General features: G+C 40.9%; 1 protein-coding gene across 1 annotated transcript in view; it reads left to right on the forward strand.

Moving 5' to 3' along the window:
• The window catches only part of LOC122838396 (leucine-rich repeat-containing protein 52-like), a 29,888-nt gene extending 2,815 nt beyond the window's left edge, over positions 1–27,073 (forward strand). Inside the window, exon 2 of the mRNA XM_044129021.1 lies at positions 17,745–27,073. Coding sequence (XP_043984956.1) covers positions 17,745–18,073 — 329 coding nt within the window. The 3' untranslated portion in view covers positions 18,074–27,073. The remainder of the gene's footprint in view (positions 1–17,744) is intronic.
• Positions 27,074–27,685: the final 612 nt, after the last annotated feature.

The raw sequence follows: 27,685 nt of genomic DNA on the forward strand, positions 1-27,685 counted from the left end.
GGTTCCCAATTCCAGTCCTCGGGGCCCCCCGGCCTGCATGTTTTAGGTGTTTCCCTTCTGCCACACACCTGGATTGAATCTTTGGGTGATTAACAGGCTCCTGCAGTACTTGGTGGCTGCAGAAGATGTCATGCAATCATTTGAATCAGCTGTTCTGGTATAGAGGCACATCTAAAACATGCAGCCAGGGGGGCCCCGAGGACTGGAATTGGGAAACACTGGCCTAATCAAAGTAAGTCCAATTGAGAAAGTCTGAAGATTTTTTTTACCATGCTTCCTGCAACACACTCCCCTCAAGCTGCCCTTCACTACTCAATAAGGGTTTAGCGGGTTTTTGGCGAGACAAGCTGTCTGTAAATTTTAATCCAAAGCAGGTGAGCTAAGGTCAGGACTCGTAACAATATGTGTGGTGCTTTTTATAGCTGATGTGTTCATCAAAGATAACTCGGTGCCTATAGGAAGCCTGAGGGCAGAGTCGCTGTTTAAGGGACGATGATGTCCTTCTTGTACTATTTTTTTTGTTTTTTTCCATTTCTCAACACAATCCCTTTCTGGATACACAAACGCACACGGAGACGAATCCACAAAGGCTCATCAGTGTCTGTGAGTAGGTATTAGCCAAACACACACTGCACATAAACCAGGTGCTCTGTGACCCTTCAGTCCAAATGGTTAATGATGGAGCTTGAAAAAGATGGACACTGACGATCTGATGAAGAGCAGTGTGTGTGGATGTGGGTGTTTCTGCATGTGGGGGTGGGGGTGGGTGGGTGTGTGTGTCAGAGTGCTAATCGGTGTGCGAGCTGAGGGGATCTGGGGTGAAATGAGGTGCTTGAGAGGAAGCACTCCTCCTGGCAAAGAGTCCCTAAAGTTGTTATCCACCTTCAGCTGAGCTAGACTCTGAAAAAGTGTTGCACATAAACAGAGAGCTCACTTATTTCTGTAGCCTGATGTTCTATTTCTCAAAATCAGAGTTAATATTCTGACTGAGCAGCTTGTGTAGGTTTGTTTATGAATGCCTCATAGCTTCACATGCATGAACATGACTCGCTTTGGTACTTTGAAAGGACAGATAATAATAAAAAAAACAAAACAGGTTTGACTTTCTTGTAGACATTTTCTACAAAGCCCTTGATTTATACAAGGGCTTTATGCTTTATATTGAAGCTTTATACAACCTAAAATTTTGTTTGTTTAAACTGTTTGGTTTCCTTCATAGGTTCAGAATGAACATACCATTCATCATGAATGGTATGTTCAGTCATACATGCATCCATGACCAGGATGCATGTATGAATAAAGTCTCACAAAGACAAGCCCGCATACGTACACGGCACTCATAAATGACTGTAAAATAAACGTGGGACACGGCGGTCGAATGAGCAGCTCCGTGTTGGAACCGTCGGCGTTTCCTCTGCCATGAAAGCCTCGCGGTCTACCTGCAGGGATGTGAGTCTGACGTCCCCAGATTGCAGCTGTGTCCATCTCTCAGTGTGAATGTGAATCAGGTGCGTACAGCGGTGGACGTTTGTGGGTTCAAAACTCAAAAACAATCACTTTGTTTTGCTGCTGATGGCGTGGCTCATATTTCACACATGGATTCGTGTTTTGGTCACATTTTGTTTCAATTTGAGGGCAGCGGTGGGAATCGGGAGAGGGTCAACGTGTCACTTCTGTGATTATTATTATGCCATTAAAAAAAAAAAAAGTATTTTTAAAAAATGTTTCTGATTCAGCATATTCTGTATTGAACCTTCTTTTCTATTTAGTGGGAAAATATTGAATGTCTACAGGTGTAAGAAGACAGTTTAACTTTGTTGAGCTGCTATTGAATGTTGTGTGTTGTTTCCACTGCAGCTGCAGATTTTAACCTTTGGTTTCATAAAATTGTTTGGGGAAAAAACATTTCTACAAATCAAATTAAATAGTATGTGCATTACTAGTGATTACTGGAGGACGTTACCAATAAGATTATTGATTATGAAATAGAAATGCTAAATTGCTCCAAGAACGTTTTTTTTTTAATATATACAATTAGAGAATCGGGCTTAAACAGCCGATGCTGTCCCATATGATATGATATCACATATGATTTGTGGCAGAGAGTTTAACATGTCAGTGCGCACAATAAAAAAATTAATAAATGAAAATAAAATATTTGTTTGCTAGATGGAACGTTTTTGAGTTTGTGCTACTTGCAGTTGATTTGGGAATTTTGTTCCTGAAATCTTAATAAACTTTATGTTTAGTCTGGTTACAGGCCTATTTTATTTTTCAATGCTACATTTTAATTAAATGACTTGTTGTCCAAGCCAGCGCTGGAAACAGCAAGGGAATTTATAAAAGTCGGAATCGCGAAATATTACATCAGGTCAGTTTTAACGCATTTCAAAACCAGCGACTATGTTAAAGAAAAAGAAAAAAATCGGTAGCAACAACCGGACTGCAGCTGAAAATGAAGTTTTGCTGAGGCAATGCTGAACTCAGGCTTCAATTTATCCAAGGAGGTGGAGGAAGTTAGAAGAAATGTTTTCTGAGAGCAGAAATGTAGAGACGCTGTAAACCGGCACCCTACCCAGGACTTAAAAAAGGCAAGTCGGTCTTGATTTAGCGAATTACCCTTTCAGAAAAATAATCAAAATTTAATCAAAGCATTTCAGATTTGATCTGATTCATAACCCATGAGCAAAAGGTGTTTTGAATACTGTGCCTGTTTTGGATTTTTGTCTACAACAGGCAGGTGAGATTTGAGAATCTGGAGAGCATGTCTTAATCTGTGTAAGGATGATGCACTTCCTGTTTTGAGAGGTGAAGCTCTTACGACTCTCTCCGTGTCTAAAATTGGTTTTAAAATTGATTATCTTTCTCAGAAAAACAGAGACGAAATGTGATCTTGAAGAGCAACTCTTCCTCCTCTTGCTGAGCCTGTTTGCTTTTGTTATGGAGCCAAGTGGAAAAAATGATGAAAATCAAAAAAACGCCTGTTCAGTCAGTGCAGTTAAAGAAACACGGAGTTAGCTGAAAATCCTGCAGTTTGATCAAATTTCAAAGAGAAAGGTGTGACGCACTGCTGAAAATGTGTCACCGGGTGTCACAGAGCGGCATGAGAAAAACAACCACCGAGATGCGTTTTTTTTTTTTTTTTTTTTGTAGTGTCATGAAATGGCTTGAAGAACTAAACAAACTGCAGTCTCAGTGTTCCTCTGAATGGTTTGAACGGAGAGAACGGCTCATGTCTTCTCCGGGAGACAACTAGGTCTTGCTCAACATTTGCCCCTTGAACCTAAATAAAATTTGCAACAATTGATGCAGGTTTAGTGTGTTTCTGTGAGATTTTTCTTCTTTTTTTTTTTTTTTTTTTTTTTTTTCCAAGTTGACATGTTCTGACAGTCACCAAAGTCAAAAGTTTAGTTTCGGGACGGTGAGGCTGGCAGCTGCTTTCGGTTGTCTGTCTGTGGGGAAACAAACAGTAAGAGGGTAAAAAAGTGGCCAAAAAACAAGAGGATGGAACTTAGTCCAAATAAAAAGGTCTGCAGTGTTTTGTAAAAGTATTCAACACCTTTTAAGTTGAAAGTTTAATAACCAAAAACTTCAATGTGTTTGATTTGAATCTTGCAAAATGAGGAAATGTGAAGGGGGATTAATGAATAAAAATCTTAAAGGTGCCGTTTACTTCTGACCTGTTTATATGTGGCTGGAAGCATTTTTCCACATTTTTTCCCCGCTCCCTCTCTGCGACATCACCTAGGCACACTCAGATTGGTTTGAGAGCATCTGCAACCATCACATTTCAAATATTATTACTTTTTTCCAATTGCAATTTTGTCTGGACTTTGACTGGGCCATTCAGGCACATCAACACACTTTGACTTTAATCACTGCAGTTTTGCTTTGTCTCTGTGTTGAGGTCTGTGTTTATCTCCGTGAGCAACTTTCCTGTCCCAGCTACGGAAAAGTGTCCTCGCATCATGATGTTGCCACCACTGTGCTTAACAGTGGGGATGGGACTTCTAGGTTGATGGTTTTCCACCTCACGTGTTCTGGAAACCAACGTCTTGGTCTCACCAGCTCGAAGCGTCTTCTTTTACATATTGTTTTTATGGTATTTTTTACTTTTATTAAGACTATTTTATGGCATAAACAGCTAAAGGTTGTGACATCGTGGATTGAACAGCCCTCGGTAGGATGTGTAAACATCTCTGCACCTCCATCGCTGACCTCTCTGACGTGTTCCTTGGTCTTCATGTCGTTTCTTTTTTCTTCTCTAATGTTCTCTAACAAACCTCTGAGGCCTCCACAGAACAGCTGGGATTTGTGCTGAGATTAAATTACACACCGGTGAACTCTGTTAATTATTTATGGCCTCTGAGGGAAATTTGGTGCTCTAGATTTTAGTCTTTTTGGGAGCATCAAAATAAAGGGGGATCAATATAAATTCGAATCCCGATTTTTATTTTTATTTGTAAAGACGGGACAAAAAAGAAAACAGTGTTTTAATTTCTTATTTTGTGTTGGTATATAACTAAAACTGGTGATCAAATACACTGTGGTTGCGAGAAGACAAGTGCACACCCACACACACACACACACACACACGTGTTTGCGTGGCTATCTTTGTGGGGACTTTCCATTGACTTTCATTCATTTCTACAGCCTAAACCTTACCCTAATCCTAACCCTAACGATTACATACCTAATCCTAATCCTAACCAGAAGTCAATGCACACCTTAGTCCTAAATTTAACCCCGCAGTAAAAACAGCGTTTCCCCTTGTGGGGACCAGGTTTCGGTCCCCACAACATAGCATGTGTCAAGAAAATGGTCCCCAGGGATTACAAACACCTGGACGCACACGCAGACACACTAAACAAAAAATGGGCAATATCATTTATTGTGTCACTGGTAATAAATCAATTGCTCATTGTTCCGTTTTGGCTCCTGCGTTTGAACCATAACAGAATAAATTGTGTCCACTTAAAGCCGGACTGTGTATTCGTCCTTCCCTGTCGCTCTCTCCCTCACATCCGCAGCCATCGGTTCCTTCCTGGCGTCGAGAGCATGCGTACATTTTCCTGTCACAATGTAACGCCGGAGTCGCTGAATGACTCACTGAGCTTACAGTAGAGGGCTGCTGATTTTGATAAGTTATTCGTCTTAAATGCACAGGACGTACGGCGCGTGCCTGAGGCCGGGCTGGCAGCGTTTCCGAGGTGATGGCCCTCGCGCGGAGGGAGAGCGTTTTTGGCTGGCCCTCGGTGTCCTGGACAGCTCATAAGCGAGGGGCAAAGAGCCAGAGCTAGTGGGGAGCACACACAGTCCAGGAGTTAAATATTCATAAAAGACAAACAGCAAGCTATACGACAGGCAAAATGGTGGAAATGCATAAAATTTCCAAAGAATTTGTAGATTATATAAAACTTTGCGGCAAAAAACTAAGAAGAAAAAGCGTGTGAATAAAAGCGGGTCACTGGCCTTCAAAGGAAGCCGAGGAAAACAAAAAGGGACAAATAAGGAGTTACCTTTAGCTGTGCCCCAGATCTGTCACTCCGGCCCATTAAAACATTCATTATGACAAGCAGGCATCGATTCACTTTAATACAGGTAGATGATCTATTATTCATCAGATGGAACTGTTCCTCAGACCCATCTGGTGCTGAGAACCGTATCAAATTCAACCGGCCTGCCCGGCTACTGGGAGCCTGCATATATTTTTATGTCCCGGCGCATTTCACGGCATGAACCTGAAACCAGGACTGATGTGATGCGTGGCGTGGGCGTGTTTGCGATGCGATCACCTGAGATGCTGAGGAGTGTCGGCATGGGAGCCGGAGTTTGGATGCACAACGTGGCGGCGTGTGTGTGTGTGTGTGTGTACGGGAATGTGCGTGACAACAACGAAATGGGACTGGAAATGAGAGAGGAGAGTGTGAAGAGCAGAAAGGAGGATGGATAACAGCAAGTGGAGGATGAGGGCAAACTTGTCAGAGTTGGAAGAAGAAGAAGTGATAAAGCAGAGGAGACAGAGTGACAGAAGAAGACGGTGTGTTTCTGTTTGACCCGCTCTGCTTTCTGTCGCTGCATCCGATCTCTCGAATCAGAGGAAGTAGGGATCATATAAATGATGGAGAGCAGCACGTCGGTAATCTGACTAATGCTGCATCTGTGGGATGAGGGAAAGTGTGTGTTATAAAAAAAAAAGAGGGCAGCCATTGTCAGCCATCATCAAAAGCTGGATTAATGTCGCTTTTAACTGGGAAACAGTGAGATATTTGTGTTGTCAACCTGCGTGTTGCCATATTTATACCCCTGGGAAACAGAAGGTCGTTCATTACAAGCTACCATGAAAAATACTCACCTTGAAGGCATAGAGGAAACTTGGCAAATCTACAAAAATAATGCAAGATTGAGAAATTGTAATTTATTTTTTCAGAATGAATTTTTCTCCTTGTCCGACTCTCATCATCAGATTATTATTCTGTCATTCTGAGAGCCGATGAGGAGTGGAGAAACTTAAACATTTAAATGTTTATATCCTTGCAATATTTTCTTTTGTTAAAAGCTGCATTCTTGAGCATTCTGTTTCTTGCCTCCAATGTTAATAATCTACAGGTCTGTAACATGACTGTGCACTAAAAGAACATCCCACAGGGTCTAGTAAAAATAAAGATGTCCTTTCTCCCAGGATCAATAAATTGCTTTTCATTCGTTTTTTATCAGCATGAGGTCACTAAAGATTTCAGGTACAGTGGAGAAAATCTGTCAAAGGAGAAATCTGAAAAGCAGTCCTGAAAGACTATAATCTTAGGTGTTTATTTTGATGCAACAGTCCTGTAAAAAAAAGGTCAGAGGTCAGATCCAGGAGACTCTGATGTCAAAGTATTAAGCTGTGCTTACACATTCTGGTCTTCTATAATTATTGAACAAATGTACAAACTGACTGTCAAAGGCTCACCAAAAACTTTTAATAATCGTTTTGGCTTCTTGATTCCCTGGGAAACACACAGAGATGTAACAGAGACTTTCTTCTTGCCAATGCGCAAGAACTGTGCTAATCGCTAAAATAAGACTCTAAAGACTTTTTTAAAAAAGAAGAAAAGAATTACTGCTCATGGAAGAAAAGATAAAAACATATTTTAATGCTCTTCTTATATTTCCCTATAACCTTGGTGTTATAGAGGAACTGGAGCTGCCTAAAATGGAAATCAGTTGCAGTGATTACGATGGTCGTTATCTTAATTTCCCTGGTGCCAAGAATACAGAAAGGGGTCTGAATATATTTTGTCCAACTCAAGAGATCACTCACAAAAGCAAAGATTATTCAAAAATGTTTGGAAAAGACCTTGATATAAAACAAAACATCTCCCAATTTCCCAGTAAAATTGTTTGTTTTATTTTAAGGTAAAACATTTTGTTTCCACATCCAGACTTTCAACAATTGTGTCAGCAGACACAATTGAGTCGCACATTTACTGCTCCTGAATGATTTTCATTTGTAACACATTTCGAAAGCCATATTTCATATTCCTTCCACTTCACAAACATTTCCTACTTCCTGTTGCTTTATCACGTAAAATCTCAGTAAAGTACTTCAAAGGGACAGTATACTGTAAAACTGACTCCCCCGCTCAGCTCCTTAAGACTAGCAAGCAGCAATTAGCAGACACTTGGTGAAACTTCGCATCAGCTGAGCTCTTCATTCGCTGCTTCTTGGAGAAACGCTGGTAAAAATGACATTAAAGGGTTAACAGAGGAGCCATGTTGCGATGACTTCCTGAAGGCGGAGTTTCAGAAAGAGCCGGAGTTTCTTAAAGAGACAGAGGCCCAATTTCCAGGCGTTAAGTTATGATGTCAGATTTCTTTTAAGTCATATTTGATCTATGTACAACACTTTTTATAAGAGCTGAAGTAAACATTGTCACTTGATTGTGTTATGAAATGAGACTGAGTCTGTAAAATACTGCCCCTTTAGAGTTTGTGGTTCTAAAAAATAATTTAAAAAAAGTTAATTTAGTATTTAAAGAATACTTGCAGGCATATAAACGCATAGAGACTGCTTGTGTTTACCTTGTATGCACCAGTTACTTTAAAGCTCTGTTTATTCTCTCTGTTAGTGGTTGCTTGTGCTGTCAGTATCTTGCTGCGTCTGTAGCTCAGTAAGATGCTTTCTGTATATTTTCCTCTTATTGCTGCTGTTTAATTCCTGCAGTACTATTTTTATCATATTAGCCCTTGGCACTGATGGTGTCACTGAGCCGCAGGGCTTTGTGCACTCTCAGCGGCAGGCTTCTCCACACTTTCCGCCCTGCATGGCCACAATCCTTGTTGCGTGCCGACGGCAGGACAGCGAGGGTCTTCATCACAAAAACAAACCTCAACCGCAGCCTGCTTCCTGTCCTCCTCTGGAGAGGCTTCAGCGTCCACACTCAATAATAACGCCACAGTTTTCTCCACGCTTGTTCAGATTTATTAATTTGCTTGCAAACGTTTAAGTTTTCTGGCTGTATGCTGCAGGGTTTTCCAGGATGCTGGTTAAGCTGAGGATGTGTGGAAGCTGCAGTGCAGCAAGCATGCAGAAGCTGTAGATTTTTTTTTTTTTTTTTTTGAGGCTGCAGTTACTTTCATAAGAGGAATTAGACTGCAGGTTCCTGCTACTCTGCAGCAACAAAGGGGAGAAGGGGGAGACGCTCTTGTACATCTTTAAATCTCTGTCTGGTGTTCAAAGCATCCTGTAGTTTGCTCCTGGGGTGTCTGTGTCTTTTTACAGCATTATGAAATGCTGCGTATGCAGAAACATAAAATATGTCCTAATGAGCTGCAAGACGGTGGCGAAATTCAGTAACCAACACATGGAAGAGTCCCCGTCCCGAGAAAACGGTTCGCTTTCTCGAGAAAACTGTCCCGAGAAAACTGGGAAATACAACGATTCCATTGATAAAGATCCGTCACTTTCTGATTTGTGGTTTTCGTCAATTTTTGAGACGCAAACTCAAAACGGTTCTTCAGCGATTTATGGCTACATTAAAGATCTTGTTGATAATAACACTTATTCAGGACAGAGACGGATTTCACAGTCGATCTGGTTGTTAATCAGTGAGTTAATGCAAAATAAACACCCTCTAAGAGAGAACGCATCATACTTGAGCATTAACTGGTCTCACACAGTATAGCATCAGTATGAAGGTTGTTAGCGAAGAATGAAAACTCAGTTAGATAAAAACTTTTTTAAATGAAATCAAAGGAAGCAGAAAAGATTTTTAAAAAACCTCTAGAAACGCAGCAGAAATTTTCTACTGAGGCATTTTCTGCTGCTCATTCAGACTGATACCTTCATACAGGAAGTGAGACTCCAGCAAATATCAAAAATATTAACATACGACCGCAGCGATTCCTCTGCTTTATCCTTTTGAAGACTTCAAAGGGAACATTATGTGCAGCAATTTCAATTTTTTTTCAAGACCATAAAAAAAGGGTCACCTTTGGTCGCAACTTTTCGTAAAAGGTGCCCTAAAATCAGTCGTTTTAGGCCACAATACACACAAGAAGACTCTGCGAAGTGTTACTTTACCACAAATTTTAGGTTGTACTGTTGTAGAGCGAGAACGCTAATGACTTCAAACTGGTTTTATTTTTTGCAACATTATAATTCAACCATATCAATGTAAAACCCACAGCTCATATTGTTATGTATATTAATCGTAGGTGATTTTAGATGTTCTCAGTAGTCTGCGGGGAAAGAGGAAGTAAATCTCTCGTTCAAAGAAACATTGTCATAATTTATTTTAAAAGAATGACACAGATCGCCCGTGGATCCTTCACAGATTTTTAAGAAGCAAGGCAATGTTGCTCACATGTGTGAGATTAAAGCTCCTCTGGGCGCTCTCTTGTCTCTAAAGTTTTATTTACTGAGAATCTGTCAATGTGAAAAATTTAGATCATGTGATTCAGATTGAGATAATGAAAAAATATATGAGTGATCATTAACTTTAAGGTATGCTAATATTGTCATAAGCAATGTCTACCTGACCGCCTTCAATAAAATGTCTGTCAGAGGATTGCTTATTGTGCTGTTGTTTATTTACCTCTTTGCCGTGGTGCGTTCACTGACCATGCAGACCAGTGGAAACTGCACTCAAAATCCAAAGGATCAGCCAGCAAATTCTGCGTGACACACAGATTTCGAGCTAATCTGTTTCAGCTCGTAAAACATGGAACAAAAAAGGAACGAATCAAGATTTTTATATTCAGCAAGTTTAATATTTTACAAAGTTCTGCTTTTGATCAAAAATATCTGTTCAAAAATTAAATGTTTTCTGCTCAGTTTGAACAGAAATCCATATGATATTGATGCATTTTTGAGATTGGTGTTTTTACAACTTTGACCTTATGATTTTCTGTATTCTAAATCTAAACAATGGATTTTCAAAGAAGACTCGTGGGATGGTGGTGTGTGTGGGGGGGTTAGTACATATGAGCATGTATTACTGAAGACAAGACTCAGCAGAAAAAGTGAGCGCTGTGGAAAAAAGCCGAGGCAAACTGAAAATGTCAAGGGCATTGTGCCAGAATGATGTCTGAGCGGTCCGAGTGATGGGACGTGCGACAAAGAAAAAGACGGTGAAAAATGCCAAAAGCGGAGGGTGAATCATCCTGATTGCCACCTTTTCCTGTGTTCTCCGGTAATATGCACATTATTTTCTCTTATCTCTCATTATAGCAATCAGTCATGAATTTTCTCTCAAATGTAGCCATGAATGTTAAGTAAAGACACAGCGTACCTATATATGCAGGTTGACCTTTTTTTCCTTTTTTTTTTTTTTCCTCTGCTGGATTTCTTAAGCGAGCAAGTCAAACTGCTGGAATCCAGCTTTATTTTTATTTTATTTTTCAAATTTTTTCACTGTTTGGGATAATTGTCATTTTATCTGACATGTTTGGAATCAATGAAAGCTTACAATGACGGCTTTAAAGACTGAGATTGTCCTTTTGTCTCCAAAATCACCCTATGAGACCATTTTATTTTGTATTTACTTTCAAGAAGAATGCAATGTTAATAACACTGCACAGCACATGTAGCAAAACATGTTTTATCAGCTAAACACAAACTTTATTTTATGTGTTGCAGTACTCAATATTTTGTCCTCATTATTGTTAATATAAGCTTATTAATTTGTCTTTAGCTTCTTAATTTATTCCAGTGTTTCCATTCATTGTGCTGTTGGGTTTAGTCCTCTTAGTTCCTTTTGCTTACTTTGTATTCATCATTCAATAACACTTTCAGTTACCTTCTGCTTATCTCTGCAGTTTGTACTGCAAACAGGACATTTGAAAACCGCCAAGTGTTTTCAGGTTTCAACAGTCTGACCCAAACTATTCCTCCTGAATACAGAGAATTGGTTCTCGCGCTCTGGAACCACCAAAGACCCTCCCAGACTCATAAACTATAACAACTATAACAAAGTGGAACGTGTGCACTTAATTTTTGTTTGTGGCCATTTTAGCGTAAAATAAAAGTGTAAATATCTCAAGATTTTTTTTTTCTTTAATTTCACAGAGTTATAGCAGCTCATGGTCAGCAGGACAGTCCTTAAGGTTTGACAGATTGTTGCTTCTTCCCTTATAAACTCTTACTTGAGCCTGTGAAACAAAAAAGGGTGTTTTATGAGAGCATTCCTAAAGTAATTGCAGCGGCAAATCCTGACGCAGAGTTGTTTCATAGATCACTCCTGGCATTTGTTAGTGTTTTTTGTTTGTTTCAGAGAGGAGGCTGCAGAGACATAAATCGACAAATGTTGAGCAAAGCTGAAAATGTTATGCTTGAAAGAGAGATCAGAGGAGAAAAGAAAAAAAAAAACAGACCAAAATATCCGGAGGGACGTGTCTGCTAATATGTTCGTGTCTGCACATACAGGGCCTCCAGATCGCCGTTCCAGCTACAAAAATGATGCTGTGTAAGTGATAATGCACAACCCTCACACCTAACTTGGAAGAAAGCCTGGGAGGGTATTGAGACTGACAAAATTGGCTCAAACGATCACAATATAGGACTCAGAGTTGTGGACAGACAACCGTACGAGCCGATGCACAGAGAGCCTCAGAGGAATGAAAGTATGGAGACACGAAGGCCTTTGAATGCCAACAACCTGCGACGTATGTCACTTGACAGTGAAATTTATATATATATGCACCAATCCCATCTGTACTGATAGTTATTCACCTCTGTCATGCTGGATTTTAGTTTCCTTGCCCACATGCAGGCGCGCACAAAGGATTAAACTTTTCTGCAAAATGATAGTCTTTAATCAGTAAAGACTGTTCAGGAAAAGGAAGGGCTTCTGAAGGGGAACGAGGGTTCAGGTAGGTCCGGAGTCCGAAACAGCAGCGGTTCGGAACGGCTTGGTGGAATCAACCAGCGAGACGCGCCCAACCAGTGAAGATCCAGGCTTGGCTCCCGGAACGTGATCGCGGTCTGTGAGGTAACAGAGAGAAAGGACATGAATAACTGACAATACTTGACTTTGGCTTTGAGACCATAAGGCTGAGTCTGACCAACAAGTGGTAACCATCGAGCGATAGCTGGTGGTTCCTCCGCTTCTTAAGAAGGCAGCCGCAGATTACCGGAATCCCCAGCAGGTGCGTCAAGCTGTCAAACTCCTCCGCGTAGCTCGTCTCTGAAAAGAACCCTCACTCCAACCTGAATCCTGACAACCTCAGCATGCTGAATGCTTAACTAAACTCCAACAGCACCGAAGTTCAACTTACCTTCCTTAGTTTATTATTTATTATAAAATTGTTAATTATATATAGCATTATTATCTGATCATTAAAAATTTTTATCCACTTTGAAGTGATCAGACTGTGCAGTGCATCAAACTTTTGATGGTTTTGGGTTCAGAAACTCTGTCCCAACAGCAGGGCAGACTTTAGGCTTTTTCACTGGTTTAGATGGCAACACAAACGTTAAATACATGATGGGTCTTGCAAAATGTGATCCATAAATATACATGATGAGTTTGTAGACACATCAAAATATGTGGCGGTAAAAACAAATAGCGATCAGCTGAAAAGAAAGGAACTTATTTGAGTTTCTGAGCAAATTTATTAAATTATATTGAATAATTCCCTGTTGTCTTAACTTTGTATAGGACAGAAGACATCTTCAAACAGACTGCATTTTTTTCTTTTGATAATTGTTCCTGTGTAAAATGAACACCAAGACATTTTTAAAAACACTACATATTTTAGTCATATTCTAAAACTTTTATCATTTAGTGTCAAAGACCTTTGAACATGCTAAGTTTCTGTTCCAGGCAAACAGATGATCAAATCTAATCAGGATTAATAAATGATGACAGGAAATGGAAAAACAGAAAAATTAAGAAGAAGAAGCCAATTAGGACTGTTTCCAAGTTAAAAACACGGATGAAGCGGTTCTCTGTTTTAAATTCTCTCTGGGTTTTGCATTAGGCTCTGTAGACTTTCAAGGTTTGCCTGAGTTTCTTCAGAGACCGAGGTAAAATAAAACCAGCCTGGTGTGTTTTAGTCTCCTTTGAGCTAAAGGAGGTGTTGTGAAACGTGAAGGGGAAGAAGATAAAAAAACAGGGGAGGGTGACCACCACTTTGGTCGAGTCGCACACCGCTGTTGCCTGTCAGCAATGTCCTCATCTGAACTTTTACTGCAGAGCAACCTCCCTGTAGTCTTAACTAATCACTAAACCCACTAAATGCCTCATTACAAAGTTAAAAGCTTCCCCAGCAGCTTGAAGTGTTGTGAATGCTCTCGGTATACCTGCACTGGGGACAATTGTCAGGTAAACACAAACACGTCTCAGCTGCTGTGTCAAGAAGCAGAGGTCCGGAGCACACATGACATAAAAGCATTAACAGGAGACGTTTGGGGAGACAAATCCTTAGGCGATTGCTACGTCCGTATTGATTAAGAAAACCTTATCAAAGCTGTGCAGATGTGTTGTGGAAATTCTCTCTGGTGGGCTTAGAGATAGCTTATCGGACCACCGAGCTGGCTAATTTGTTACATTTAATCCTCACATCCTTCGTAGCACTGATCTAATCATCATCGCCAGATGGATCTTGTCTTGTCTCAGGTTATCTGAAGGGTTGAATCTGAATAACACAGATAGAGATTTGTAAAGTGTGCATGGGTTTTATTGTTTTGTCTGTTTCCTGGAGCTGCTGATGCTGTTAAAAAAAAGAAAAATTCAGTCAGGCCCGGTTTGGCAAGTACAGATCCTATCCTGCTGTTCTTCGCTGCGGCTCCCTTCCTTGTCGTCGGGACTTTTATTGGTAGATGCCTGCAGCTTAATTAAGATAATAAGGCAATCCATTCAAAAATAACAAAAAAACCTCCCCTTTCCTTCTAAAATCAGACTCAACATTTGTCGCTTTGATTTAAAAGCATGTGGATGTAAATATTTTAAATCTGTGCACGCGTTAGCATTTTTTTTCTCTCTCCGTCTGACGGGATTCTCTGCTATTATCTCTCTCCCCACTGCCTCTGGACTTTCATCTTTAAAAGTGCTGCAGCTGTTCGTCTTTCTATCTCTTCTCTGTCATCTCTCTCATTGTTCTGAGCTGGAGGAAGGAGGGAAAAAAAGCTCCCCTTTCTGGAGCGCACAAGGCAATTAAAGAGGCAGGGAGGAGCAAGGGAAGTAGCAGGACTGCTGAAGACGGACTGATTGAAAACTGCGTTTCCTGCTTTCTTTCCTTTATTAGATGTTTGCAGAAGTCACTCTAATCGGCATAAACTTGGCATGTTTGAGCGCAAGACAAACCCCTTTTTTTATTGTTAGTTTAGATTTAAAGTTCAGTGGGGAATATTTTACCTATAATGCAATGTCTGTGTGTTTTTTTATTGTTTTTTTTTTAGTTTTCTGCTGTTTGAAAGTGTCAAGAATAAAAACTCAAACACAAAGTAGAAGTCTGCGAAATATGGTTTTGGTGTCGATCCGATACCAAGTGAATACAACGCCACTGATACTGATACTAATACTGATGCTGATACCGATGCTAAAATTGTGTATTCTCATTTGATATCTCATCAAACTTCTGATCGTTTATGTGATTTTTTTCCTTTTAAAATGAATTTTGAATGTGGAGAAAGTTTATATGTGTCTGCAAGAATACTTAAACAACACATTAACACCATAAACAGAGAAAACAGAAAAACTAAACTTTTGCATCCTTTAGCATTTGAGAACAAATCAAAGCAAAAATCATTTCTTTTTTTTAGGCGGAGTTGAGAAACTATAATACCCCAAAAATAAAAAATAAATAAAATTCAAAAGGGAATCTGAAACTAAAGTGATACCAAACTCAATATCGATATTATTTATACTTTGGATGGAGCGACCCATCTCTAATGCAAATTATCTTTATAGTCACCATCCTAGAGTGAATTCTTGCCTCTTCAGATTTATTCAGACTTATCCCTTTTTTTGTGCTTTTTCTTTTTCCAGCATAGACGTCATAAAAACCATAGACAGAGTTGTGGTGGGATAACTTACCTGTGAATAGCACCTTAATGCATGGGTCATTATTTAATTTCGTTACTTTTAGTAAATGCTTTCTTAGCTTGTCTGTCGTACGGCAGCAGTAGATCTGTCGAGGAACAATCTGTGGAGGGCAGAAAAAGAAACAGCTCCAAATAAGACCAGATTTTAAAAAGGCGAAACTAAAATGAATAGTATTCAGAGTATCGCATCACAAATCGAACTGCTGGGTTTCCTGCTATTTTAGTGGACATGCTGAAATAATCTATCAGTGTCTTTAAAAAAAAGAAAAAAAAAATTCCCTTTTAAAGGCTGAATTTTGTTGATCGACATGATGGCACCACGGTGTGAGATCTCACAGCTTTTAAGCACATTTTTTTGCAGCTGGGGAAGAATTTGAGTTGGTGTTCAGTGCAATATGTTTTCGTGCAGCATTTCTCAAAATGCTTCCATTTGGTTGGAGGGTTTTCCCGTCTCCTTCCTCCCAAGGCCTTTGTTAAGTTCCATGTTTACTTTTTAGCTTCTGATGCCGAATTGTGTTACGGATGCAGAAAGGTTTTCCTTCTATGACTCATCCATGAAAGTCGTATTTGTCTGCAGCGCACAGCGGTGAACTCCCACGGCAGAGACTCTGAACGTCTTCTGCAGTCAAGTTAGGAGGTTTGTGATTTCCAGCTCCAGGAACGGCTGACCCAGAAAAGGTTCTCTGTCCTCCTGACCTCGTCTTGACCTTCGACTTTTAACTGTTGACTGAGGTCTCTCAGACACGTTACAATCTCATTTGCTACCGGTTCGTAAGTTGACGTCATCTTTGTTGGGATTTTATTTGCAGAGTCAAATAAGAACCTCTTAAGGGGATTTAATTGCAGCTTTTTATAGTAACTTTTTTGTAAATGTATCCAAACACAAACCTTAAAAAGAGGTTTGTGTTTGAGTAAAACAAACTGGTAGGTTTGAGGTTCCTGCCCTAATTGTTTTTAGACACCCACCATCCAATCTGACTGACAATACACAGCTTGCCAAGGAGAGTGAACAAAATTATCAATTTGTGGATGTGAAGGTGCCTTTGGGAAAATAGCCGTAATCTCTTTTTACAGACAAAAATCTTTAGTTATGAATCTTGAAACAGAATGACACGTAGTTTCTTGGATGGAGTGGGCAGCTCGGCTGTGAAAGACATCGCCATCGTCCAGAGCAAAGACCATCGATGCTGCTGTAATTCTTCTGCTTGTGAAAAGTGGGAAGCTTGAGTTACAAAAAGAATCCAGCTTCTGTCTCAGTTTAGAAGACAGAAGCTGGTCTGTCTGGTCCATTTTGTTTAGCTGACAGATGTCTTGTCAGCTAATGTTTACCTGTCGCCTTCGAAATGTTTTGCGTGCAAGTCAGTGGGTCCCTGGTGTCATCACAAAAGTTGAGGGGTTAAAGTTTAGTTTTGTACACCTTGTTACCCACATATTTGTAATTCATTCAAAACAAACAAAAAAGAATTTCCTTTTTTTCATTTTGGAGTAAATGCCGAACAAAATCTCTACAAGAACAGAACGGTGTCGTCAGCGTAAAGACGTATTGACTCCGGCATGCTGATCGGTGCTCCCGATAAGCTCTTCGGAAACACTTTTAATCCCATAAGCCTGTTTGTCCGGCTGTTGCAACCTTTACACGCCGAGCGCCATCCCCTCCACCTCCAAATGAACCCTCTACTGTGCGCAGTGTTTTGTTCGTGCCAATAATTCTGCCTCTTTTGTGTGGTCAGTCGTCAGTCAGGCCGATTATCATATTCTTCATTACGGGGGCAGATGTCTTGTCAGAGAAAACATTTGTCTCCTTGTCTCTCCGCAGCAGCAGAGTCATTTGTTGGTGTTTATTGTCGGACGGGGGAGCGAGGGAGGGAGGGCTGGTGTCACCTTTCCTTGTAGGGGTGCGTCGGTGTGCGCGGCATAGTAATGTTTCGGTGTCCTGCACGCCAAAGACTTCTGTTTTTCTTATTACTCAGAGGAAATATGTTATTGGCTTCTGGGACCCTTTATCACCAAGGTTATCAATGCATTGTTGAAGGCAGCGTCTGTGTGGACGTTATTGATGGTCGCCCAGCATTTCCTTCAAAGCAATTACATTTTTTTGTCCATTCTGACACTCTGCCCTTCATCCTCCACCATATGCACCCATTATTCTCAGCCCTGATGTCCTTTCATGCAATATCCCTCCTAATTAATTCCCCCATCTCTCCTCCACTTCCAGATGAGGGCCAGACGATTTGCTACAACCCTCCGGAGCTGGCGGGCCAGCGTTTGGCGGAGGTCGGCATGCAGCTGCGGGCGGACTGCCACCAGGGTCTGGGCTACTGGGACTACCTCTTCTTCATCGCCATTGGCTTCGTCATCTTCTCGGCCGGCACGGTGTCGGCCTGGGTGATGGGCGTGCTCATGGTGCTGTACGAGCGCTACAGCAAGCGTAAGAGCGAGGAGCTGGACAGCGAGGACGAGGACGAGAGGGGGCCGATGAACGGGAGCGGCGGAGGAGGCAACCAGGGCAACGGGGACCTGAGCAAACCCAACATGCAGGTGTGACGGGCCGCTGCGGAGAGGCGTCCGGAAACGCTACTTGAAGGGAAAACGGACAGAAAACGGAGGAGGGACGAGCCTCCGCCCTGAAACCGAGATCTGCTTGTCTCTTCCTGTTGCAGATTTAGATATCGCAAATGCTCTTTAACGTAACGAAAAGTGTGTGTTTAAGTGTGTGTTGGCGTGTGTGTGCGCACGTGTGTGTGTGTGTGTGTGTGTGTGTGTGTGTGTGTGAGAGAGAGAAACAATCAGAGACAGCAATAAGGATGCCTTCGAGCTAGGAGAACAGATTGACCTCTGAGATTATTGAGAGCAATAGCCCTGCACATACAACCACATGTTCCTCCATGCGATGTAAAGTGCTCTTTACCAACACCTTGTGCGAGTGGCACATTCAAGCACACGCACACTTCATTCAGAAAATAAAGGTAAAATAAGAAGAAGAAAAAAAGACCCATGCCTTAAATCTGCCACAGTGGAAACAGGGAAACTTGTTTATGTCAATGTTTAAACGGTATTTTCACTTGAAATAGTCAACATTAGCTGTTCTGTGCTGAGGACGAAATCTGTAAACATTGAGCAAAAACTCATTTTGGGGGCACATAATTAAATAGATAAAAACACATTAGTGTGATTGTGCATAAAAGAAGTGACTCACAACTCACTGAAACACAAGCAACACAGAAAGTTCAGGGATCTGCCGTTCAAAAGTCAGGGCATTCTGTTCTTTATTGAGGCTGCTGAGATCGAAGCGGCATCGGAAACTTTCCATGGGGATCTTGGAAATATTTCAAACTGTAAACTTTTCATGGGAAATCACGAGGATGAACTGGAAGTTTAAAGAAACCACATCACATACGGGCATGAATATTTTTTTTCTTTTGCAACTAAATTCCGATTAATCCCCATGAAAAGTTTCTCAGTTTGGCAATCGATGGAGTTTTGCAACCGCATTTCTTATGTCAAACAGGCACTTTGTTGAGTTTTTGTTGTTGTTGTTGTTCTTTTTAGCTACAAGTACTATTGGAAATTATTTGCTTAATTGGTTTTGCAGTCTTTTTGACTGACAGCTGGTTAGAGGCAAAAACTGATGCAGTCTTCACACAGGAGAGATATTAGCAGAATTAATTGTGTGACATTTTTTTGAATGTAAAATCATCTCTAAAAAGCTTTGCCACTTTCTAACAAAGCAGCTTGACACCACTTAAAAACCTCGTTTTGGGCTGATCTTTCAGTGTGCTTGAGCTTCGTAGAGTGAAGCTTCAGTGCTCTTTTCAACTAGGCGTGATTACAGGCTCCCGCTTGTTCCCGAGTTTCGATTGGCCGTTTGAGAAATTTAGGCTTAGAGCACAACGCGCAGCGTCACAAATTGTACGTGACTTGAACATGTCACCTTGTTTGAGCTGGACGTTATGAAATCGTGACCTGGCTCCTGCGGGACTCCCTAATGCAGCAGAATCACAACAGGAGTGTCGGAGACGCAAGACCAACACCCCGGCAAGTTTTGAGTGCTCGTCTGCCTTATTTAGAGTAAACAGGACAACGTTGGTTGCAGCAACAGTAACATTGCACCGTTTTCTTCAACAATGACAGAACACTGATTTCTTCTCACAAGACGTTCTTTTGCAGTGAAAGATTTTGTCTAAAACGGCGGACAATCCCACATTTGCAGACTTTGGTCCCTCACCTCATCTCTAGACATTGTGCAAGGTGTTCAAGTCAGAGTTGCCAACTTTTCAGCTGCCGGTACGGTTATAGGATCTCCTTAATTGGAATGAGGTTTGTCCAGTCGGAGTTAGAAATAGAAGAAAACTCTGAAATGTGAACGTTGGCAACCCTGCAGGTAGCCGTGTCTCCGGTGCTCCAAGGGTTTCATTTGGCTGATTTGTGGCAGGTTTATATGGTGCATTTGATTTGTACTCTGATGCTGGAATCTTGTAACTCCAAATTAGGACTCCAAGTACACATTGAATAAATAGGCCATGCATGTAAAACTAATAGAAAGTTACAGCAATATAGTGGATATCGGCATTCCCTTGTCAGGGACCAAAGCCAGCCGCAAATAGTTAAGCTCCAGGAGTAGCTGAGACCCCCTCTAGAAATTCTTGGCTATTTTCACAGTTCAACACTAAAGATGCCTGATTATGCATTAACGCGTACAGGGGAAACTGTTTTAGCACTACCACAGAAGCTAAAATCTACAGCGGTCTTCCTTTTTTCAGCTTTCTGGGGTACAGCCTATCAGCACCAGTGAAAGTAAATGCAGCCCCGGCATTGGCTGCTTTGCAAACGGCAGCCAATAGCATGTCAAGTAGCATGTCACCCAGTTAATCCAGCTGGATTAACTGCAATTTCCTTTCACATGTTTCAGATGTGCGCCACAAAAAAAATTGAGAATACCTTTAAGTTAGGTTCCACAGTAAAATTGGTGAATCTGCAAAACATGAATTGTGAATAGGTGGCAGTTCTGATGATTCCTTATCAACATAAATCCGTATAACGATGTAAGAGACTGTGGTCAGTACACAATATCGCAGTCCAGGACTGACCAGTCCACATTTGCATTATTCTGCTGATCTGCTTCTAGACCGACCCTAAATATTGAAGATTTTAAACTATCTGATGCAGCCCAGACTTGTCGACAACTTTTTAAAAGTCTGTAAGCTCTGATAGGAAAATGTGAAGCAGGTTAACATTAAAAATATCTCCGAAGTCCTTAAAAACCTTTTTGTATCTTGTCTCTGTCAAATATTCTATTTTCTAGCGAGTCCTCAAAATGCTCCTGAATAAATATTTCACATTATGTGTAGGGTTCTTCAATGATTCTCTTCAATTCTTCTTCCGACGAGTGTTGCTTAAAAAGGCAAGTCTCAAACACAGATTTTTGTTGCTAAGTTGAAATCATCACTTTCATTGCTAATATCAGTAGATCTGCTACGACATCCCTGCTTTAATGTTTACGTTTCAGGATGTGCTCCTGTTACATTTCCCTGCAGACAGTTGTTAGCACAGCAACAGCCAGCAAATCCTGCTGGCTACTGGGCCGGGCTCAGCCCAGCTCTGAAGTCAATTCCAGAACCATTACTGATGCACAGATCTTCATTCCTGGACATATTTTCTTGTTTTTGGTGTCAGTTTACTGCTCGAGCTTTGTCCCCTGTAAAGGCAGACAAAGTCTTCCTTTGGGGGAACCAAGTACTCCGGTAACCTGTGCATTGGCTTTTCGTTAGGTCTCACTGTGAACCTAAAGATTCACCACAGTGCAGCAACCATATCTGAGATGCTGCACTTAAAGAAGTGGGACAGATTCATGGTGGCTGCACATGAAGATGGTAATAAGACGGATTTAATCAGTCAAGCACTTAATGTTGACTTTATGTGATGTGACTGGTCTTATCTCCTGGTTAACCTCACGTTACACTGAACATACAAGGCTGAGAAAATGAATTTAATTCCTTTTAGTTTTAAATTTTTATTTTATTTTTTGTCCTAAGTTTCAGGCACATTTTATTGTTAAAGAAAGTGAATTTCTTTTTGGAAACAAAGGCCATCAAGTGTTTGTGACAAATGAAAGCCACTGAGGAGAAATACTCATCTTAGTGTACGTTTTCTAATTAATTTGAAGGATTTAATGCGTGAACAACGTGAAATTGGATCTAATTTAAGTTTGGACTTTGACAAAGCCACCCCAGAACCCTAGTTCTTGTGCCTTTGTTTTAGTTTTAGTCAGAACTGCTCATACTTGGCATTTGTGCTTAGTTTCACATTCTTATTGTTAAATTCTGACTTTTATGCAGGTTTCAACATCTGTCTCGGAATTTTGAAGACCATTATGAATTAAATTTAAAAACCCTCAGCTCAACAGAAAAGTCCAAACTTCATCCAGCCAACTGGCGATAAATTTGCACTGACCCACGAGAAATGCAAAAAAGCTAGTCAGCAGTGAGTTAGTGGTAGCCGCAACTGTCTTGAGTGTCACGCAATGAAGACGTCAAAACATAGAACATACAAAAGTACGACAAAATTTAAGACCTGTGACTAACATATTAAAGGCAAACTGAATTTAAGACATTTAAGACCTTAATTTTAGATACAAACATTTAAATTTAAGTCTTTTAAGGATGTCCTGTGAATCACGTCCTCTTAACTGAGCTGCAATGTGTTGGGCGTTCTGCTTGCTTCTTGTGGGACCTCTCTGAGTTGTCATTGTGCCCTTGAAGTAATTTTGATAGGCCAGTCACTTGTGGGAAGATTCGCCACTGTTTTATGTTTGGTTCTCATTTCGGTTCTGCGTTGTCCAAAGCCCTTTAAAATGGCTTTGTAATGTCCTTCCCAAAAGATTGATGTCTGCAGCTTTACCATCATCCAGATCAAGGCATCATTTTTTGCTTTTTGACATCTTCTATATAAGTGTTCTATATAAGTGAATGTATTGATTCTACAGATTTGACCATAATTAAGCCTGGGTGTTGTTTGTAAACATCATCTTAACTGATCAAAAAATGGGTCACCAACCCGCAGGAATGTCCTTGTTATTTTTGACCGCCATAATCTTTGTCCTTGTGGATCTGGAATGTGACAATGAAAAAGCAAAAAACAGAAGAGATCTGCAGCCAATATGTTTAAACAACAACATTCAAGGTCACCGGGGAGCACCGAAAGTGGAGTGTTTGTTGGTTGCTCGCGCGACTGCGTCTGTTTAATTGGGTCAGAGCATCACAAAGCATCTCTGCGAGCAGCATGGGTGAATGATGTATGGACAGACGACGATCGAAAGCCCCTTCTCTTCCACTCCGCGTCGCCTCCAGCCCGTCCGTCGCGGGTAGGAGTTCGGAGATGATAAACGACAAACTTCCTGATGGAGATGGGCGGGGAGAAGAGTGCGGACAATGTCAGAAGTGTGAATTCTTTCCGAACGACACGCTGAGCCGTTTCAGAGATTGATGGGCTACATTATTGTCCTTTGCTGAGAACGTAAACGCATAAAGGATAAATCTCAAGAGAGCTCGATGCATGTGTCACTGAGTATCTGTGAGCACACACAGGTGTATATTTATGGCTTCGGGCGCCGTCTTTTGATGCTGATGCACATGAGTGGCTTCAGATTTATTTACAACGGTGGGTTAACTAATCATCAGGGTAACACACCTTATCCGACACAAAGTCAACCACAGGAATCAGCCCACTGTCTGCTTTCCACACATACACACGCCGGCCAGCCGTCACACACACACATACGCACACACCCACACACACACACATCCAGCACATGCAAAATGAATCTCAAGGGCACAGCTAAAGTCAGAGCCGCGGGCCCGAGAACATTAACACTCCTGTTTTGGTCTCTCTTGCCATGCATCACTACATCCTCTTATCCTCCCCTCCATCTTCAATCTGACGCCATCATCAGCTTTAACACACACACGCGCGCAGAGACACACCTGGACTCATAATTTACCCCGGCTAAATCTTTACGCTGTCATTATCAGATCGTTTTTGTCAAAGGGAAGCTTAAAGTGCCGTCCGTCCGTCTTATATTACATCACAATCATTTGGCACAGAAGGGCACGACCTCTCAGCCGCAACATGTACTTATCAGAGGACAACAATACTTCCTGTCTAGAGAGCGTAACTATTTTCAGTTTGATGCCGGCGACGACTGTACAGCGGACAGAGAGCGACTGTTGCTTGCGTGCTGTAGGTCAGAAACTGCGGCGGTTTGGCAAAGGAAGCGATTTCTAACTAGTGCTAACATGTTGCAGCACCGAACAGAGGGCAGAGTAAAAATACCGCGGACGTTAAAGGATGAGGGTTTTGTGTTTGTTGACGTGTAGAAAGTCTCAAACGAGCCTCTGAGAAACACATCTTTGGTCGATAATCGATTTATTTAAGGTCTAGTTGAAGCGAGGTTCTCCCTTTCAGGCATTTTCCCGCCAAAGCTGTTCTTTACTGGTTGATTTACTTTTACGACCCGAAAGCCAGCTTGACATTACATCAGTCAGTCAATCAGATTAATATGCATAGCACATTTCAGCGACAAGGCAGTTAAAATTGTGAAACCAGTAACAGAGATTATATTTTGTCCATTGCCATCATTAAAATCATCAATACGTTGGTCCATGTTGCCATTATTATGTGACAGCATTATTTATTTATTTTTTCCCCTCCAGGGGGTCTTTTTGTGGGCTCTAGTGTCCTTTATATGACAGTAGGCTGACAGGAAAGGGGGAAGGAGAAGGGGGAAGACATGCGGCAAACGTCGGCCGGGTCCGGGAATCAAACCCGCGACCGCCGCGTTGAGGACTGAAGGCCTCCAAATGTGGGTCGCGCTGTCCCCTACGCCACCACAGCACGCCCTATGTGACAGCATTATAAACGTCTCATCCAGTAAATACTTTGTGGAGGATCATGGTGCAGGAAGACATTTTAATGTTACCAGTGTCAGTAAACAGATGTTCTCATCCCATTATGTTAATATATTAACACTATTTTGCAGGTTTTGTGAATGAACAGAGAGATTTATTGACACCAAGCGATGATAAAGATGGTTTTTATGAGGAAGTGAGTTGTAAATGGTCTCCATGGATTCAGTGAAGATTATTTGTGAGTGCATTTGAACTCCTTAAGCTCCGTGACGAGCGATTAATTTGATTACTTGCTAACACTAAAGGAATATGTTTTTAATGTTTATTTTGACCTGAATTAATAAAGACACTAAAAGGCCTATACATATTCCACAAGAACTGAGTAGGGCTGGGCGATATGAACGATATGAACTTCAATTTTTATCTCGATATTTTGTGGTACTGTTGGGATATCGACAAACGTGACAATAAGAACTATTTTTTTACAGCTTTTCTTGGTTACTGAACGGATCTGAAAGCATGACGCTCTTGAATAAAACACCCATTTGTAATATGTTTTTTTCAGACACTAGTCGTGTGATTTGCAACAACAGCAGGTAGTAAATGCATTTAACCATATTTTCAAATTTATTGATATTTTTCCATGCTCTAAGCAAATAATTGAGAAAATGTCAAAAATAACAATCCCAACAATAAGGACAGTTTTGGTGGTTTAAAACATCATCTGTTGGATTGTATTGTGACAACAATAAATCAAAATTCCTTTAATGACAAGATATTTATCACGATAATAGATAAACGATACGACAAATGCCCTAAAACAGAGATCCTTATTTTCTCTCCCTTGACTGCAGGAAACTAAATAACGTCGTTCTGTTCTAAGTTTGAGAGTTTTTGACACATCATCTGGGACCGAACTGGAGCTAAGGAAGCACTAGAACCAGTTTATGACTGGGACCAGTTTGCAGGGCAAATGAAAAATCCTAACTTTCATCTTACTTTGAATAAAAAAAGATGTAATTTCACAGAAAACTGAAGCAAAGATGTGAAAGGCTAACAGCCAAACAGCTGTTGTTTTGGGTCATCTAGACAACTTAAAATAATATTTAAATGTGTTCATCCATCCATTCATTCACCCATTTTCTATAACCGCTTATCTTTGCAAGGTAGCAGGAGGGCTGGTATCTATTCCCAGCAGCCATTGCGCGAGAGGCAGGGTACTTCCTGGAGAGGTCACTACATCATATTATTAGAGATTGATCTTGTATATTCTCCCCAAGGATCGTTCGTAAGTCTGTTCCTGTTTTCTCTGGCCAACACCATCTGAGTTACTCCTGAAGTTACACGCCGCTGGAAGGAAAGGATCTGCCAAACCGAAAAGGTTTAATCCGGATCCGACGGCGTCGCAAGGGAACGAGTAGGCATGGGCCTCAGGGTCTCAGGGTTTGCTTGGCATTTAAAACATTCCACTTTCACAACTGCTGAAACTCTCTATCGCTCTGCAGTTCTTGTGGACCTTTGAATAAAATGAGTTTGGAGCAAAAGTGATCCACTTCCACCGCCCCTCCCTAACCTGTTTCTGAGCACTGCAGCCCAAGACGTTTTTATGTTACCTTTTTACATGAAAAACAGCCATTTTCTCCAATTACCGTTATGAAGTTTATGTTATTTTAAAAAACAAAAGTTTGCCTGTTTTAAACCTAGAGCAGTAAATCTGTTAAGCATAGCGGGTGTTTAATCCATATTTTACTTCAGTCTTTCACCACTGTGTGCATCTGTTAATAAAAAGATAAAATAATTTTAAAAGTCTTTGAAAATGACCTATCATGAGACACAATGTTATATCAGCGAATACTGACTTTCTTCACTCCGCAGCAGACCAGTTCCACCTTTTACCAGTCACTCTGAAAATATCTCCGCTCACTAAAATATGCCATTTTTCTAACTCAAGAGAAAAATAATATGCCTGACTGTCTTATTTAAAGGAATATTGCATATTTTGAGAATTAAGAGCACAGCTTTTGCTGCTGAGGAATGAAAAAATGAAGTTGCTGCTCAGTCAGTCACTCATTGCTGAGGGTGTTGATCTTTGCCTTGATCCAAGGAAGTGATGAATGAGAGACAGGGGCTTCTTTGAAACCTCTCCCCTCTGCTCGTAATCTCTTAACACATACCGTGTATGTGCATGCGTGCAGGCGTGTGTGTGTGTGCAGGAGAAGATATCATTTCACCTGCTGTTTAGAACTCAGAGTGCTGTGATGGCTCGCTGCTAAAGCTGCAGATTTCATACATCCTTTAAGACTCCTACTGTCCTCCCTGTAGGTGTGTGTGTGTGTGTGCGTGCGCGTGTGCGTGTTTGTGTGTGTGTTTATGTGCGGGATTTCTGACACAGAATTTGACCTTCTGAACCTGCTGAGAGACAGTCTGTTATATTTATTTTTTTCCTCCCTCTGTCATTTCTTTGAGATTTTCCTTTAATTTTGTACGTGATGAATCATGAGCAATAAAAAAATTACCGAATAATTCTGGTTTCACTGAAGCTGAGTGTCGGAGTCCTGAGGGATTTAGAGGGACAAAAGAGGTTTGGTTAACCCCGTGGCCGAGTGAGGGAATCCTCTAGCTCACAACTGTGAAATGACTGTAATGTAGAAATAAGGGTTTGGCTAAAATCGTATCTACAGTGCCTTGCAAAAGTATTCATATCCTCTGAACGTTTCCACATCACTCCGAATTATTTCAGTAAAATTCTCATCGATAGACCAACAGCAGTGCATAATTGTAAAGTGAAAGGTAAAGAATACATGGTTTTACAAATAAAAATCTTAAAAAGTATGGCATGCTTTTGTATTTGGCCTCTTTTGCATGAAAACAGACTTGGGCCATATGTAGAGGCCTCAAGGTTTACTAGGAGTTTCTGTTCTGGCCGGCTATTCTTAGGCTTTAAAGTCCATTTATGAAACGTTAAAGAAAGTACTGGAGAGATTGGATTTTTTTTTTCTCCACAATGCTCCCCATTTCACAACTTCTGGCTACTACACACTGCCAGTCAGCTGGCCGCTTCACTTACAAAAATATCTCTTAAAAACTCCTCCTGATCAGAAACTACGGGTCACAAATACAAAGGGCCATTTTTGCTATCTGCGTGGATGTAAATTGATTAACATTGTCAAGTATACTCCCATCATCCTTTTGATGCATTTATTTAGTTATCATTGCAACTAGGCTCCATTTTTCCAATTGGATTTGCACCTCT

Source organism: Gambusia affinis, linkage group LG10 (genome assembly GCF_019740435.1).
Source record: "Gambusia affinis linkage group LG10, SWU_Gaff_1.0, whole genome shotgun sequence".
In the NCBI taxonomy this organism is placed as follows: domain Eukaryota; kingdom Metazoa; phylum Chordata; class Actinopteri; order Cyprinodontiformes; family Poeciliidae; genus Gambusia; species Gambusia affinis.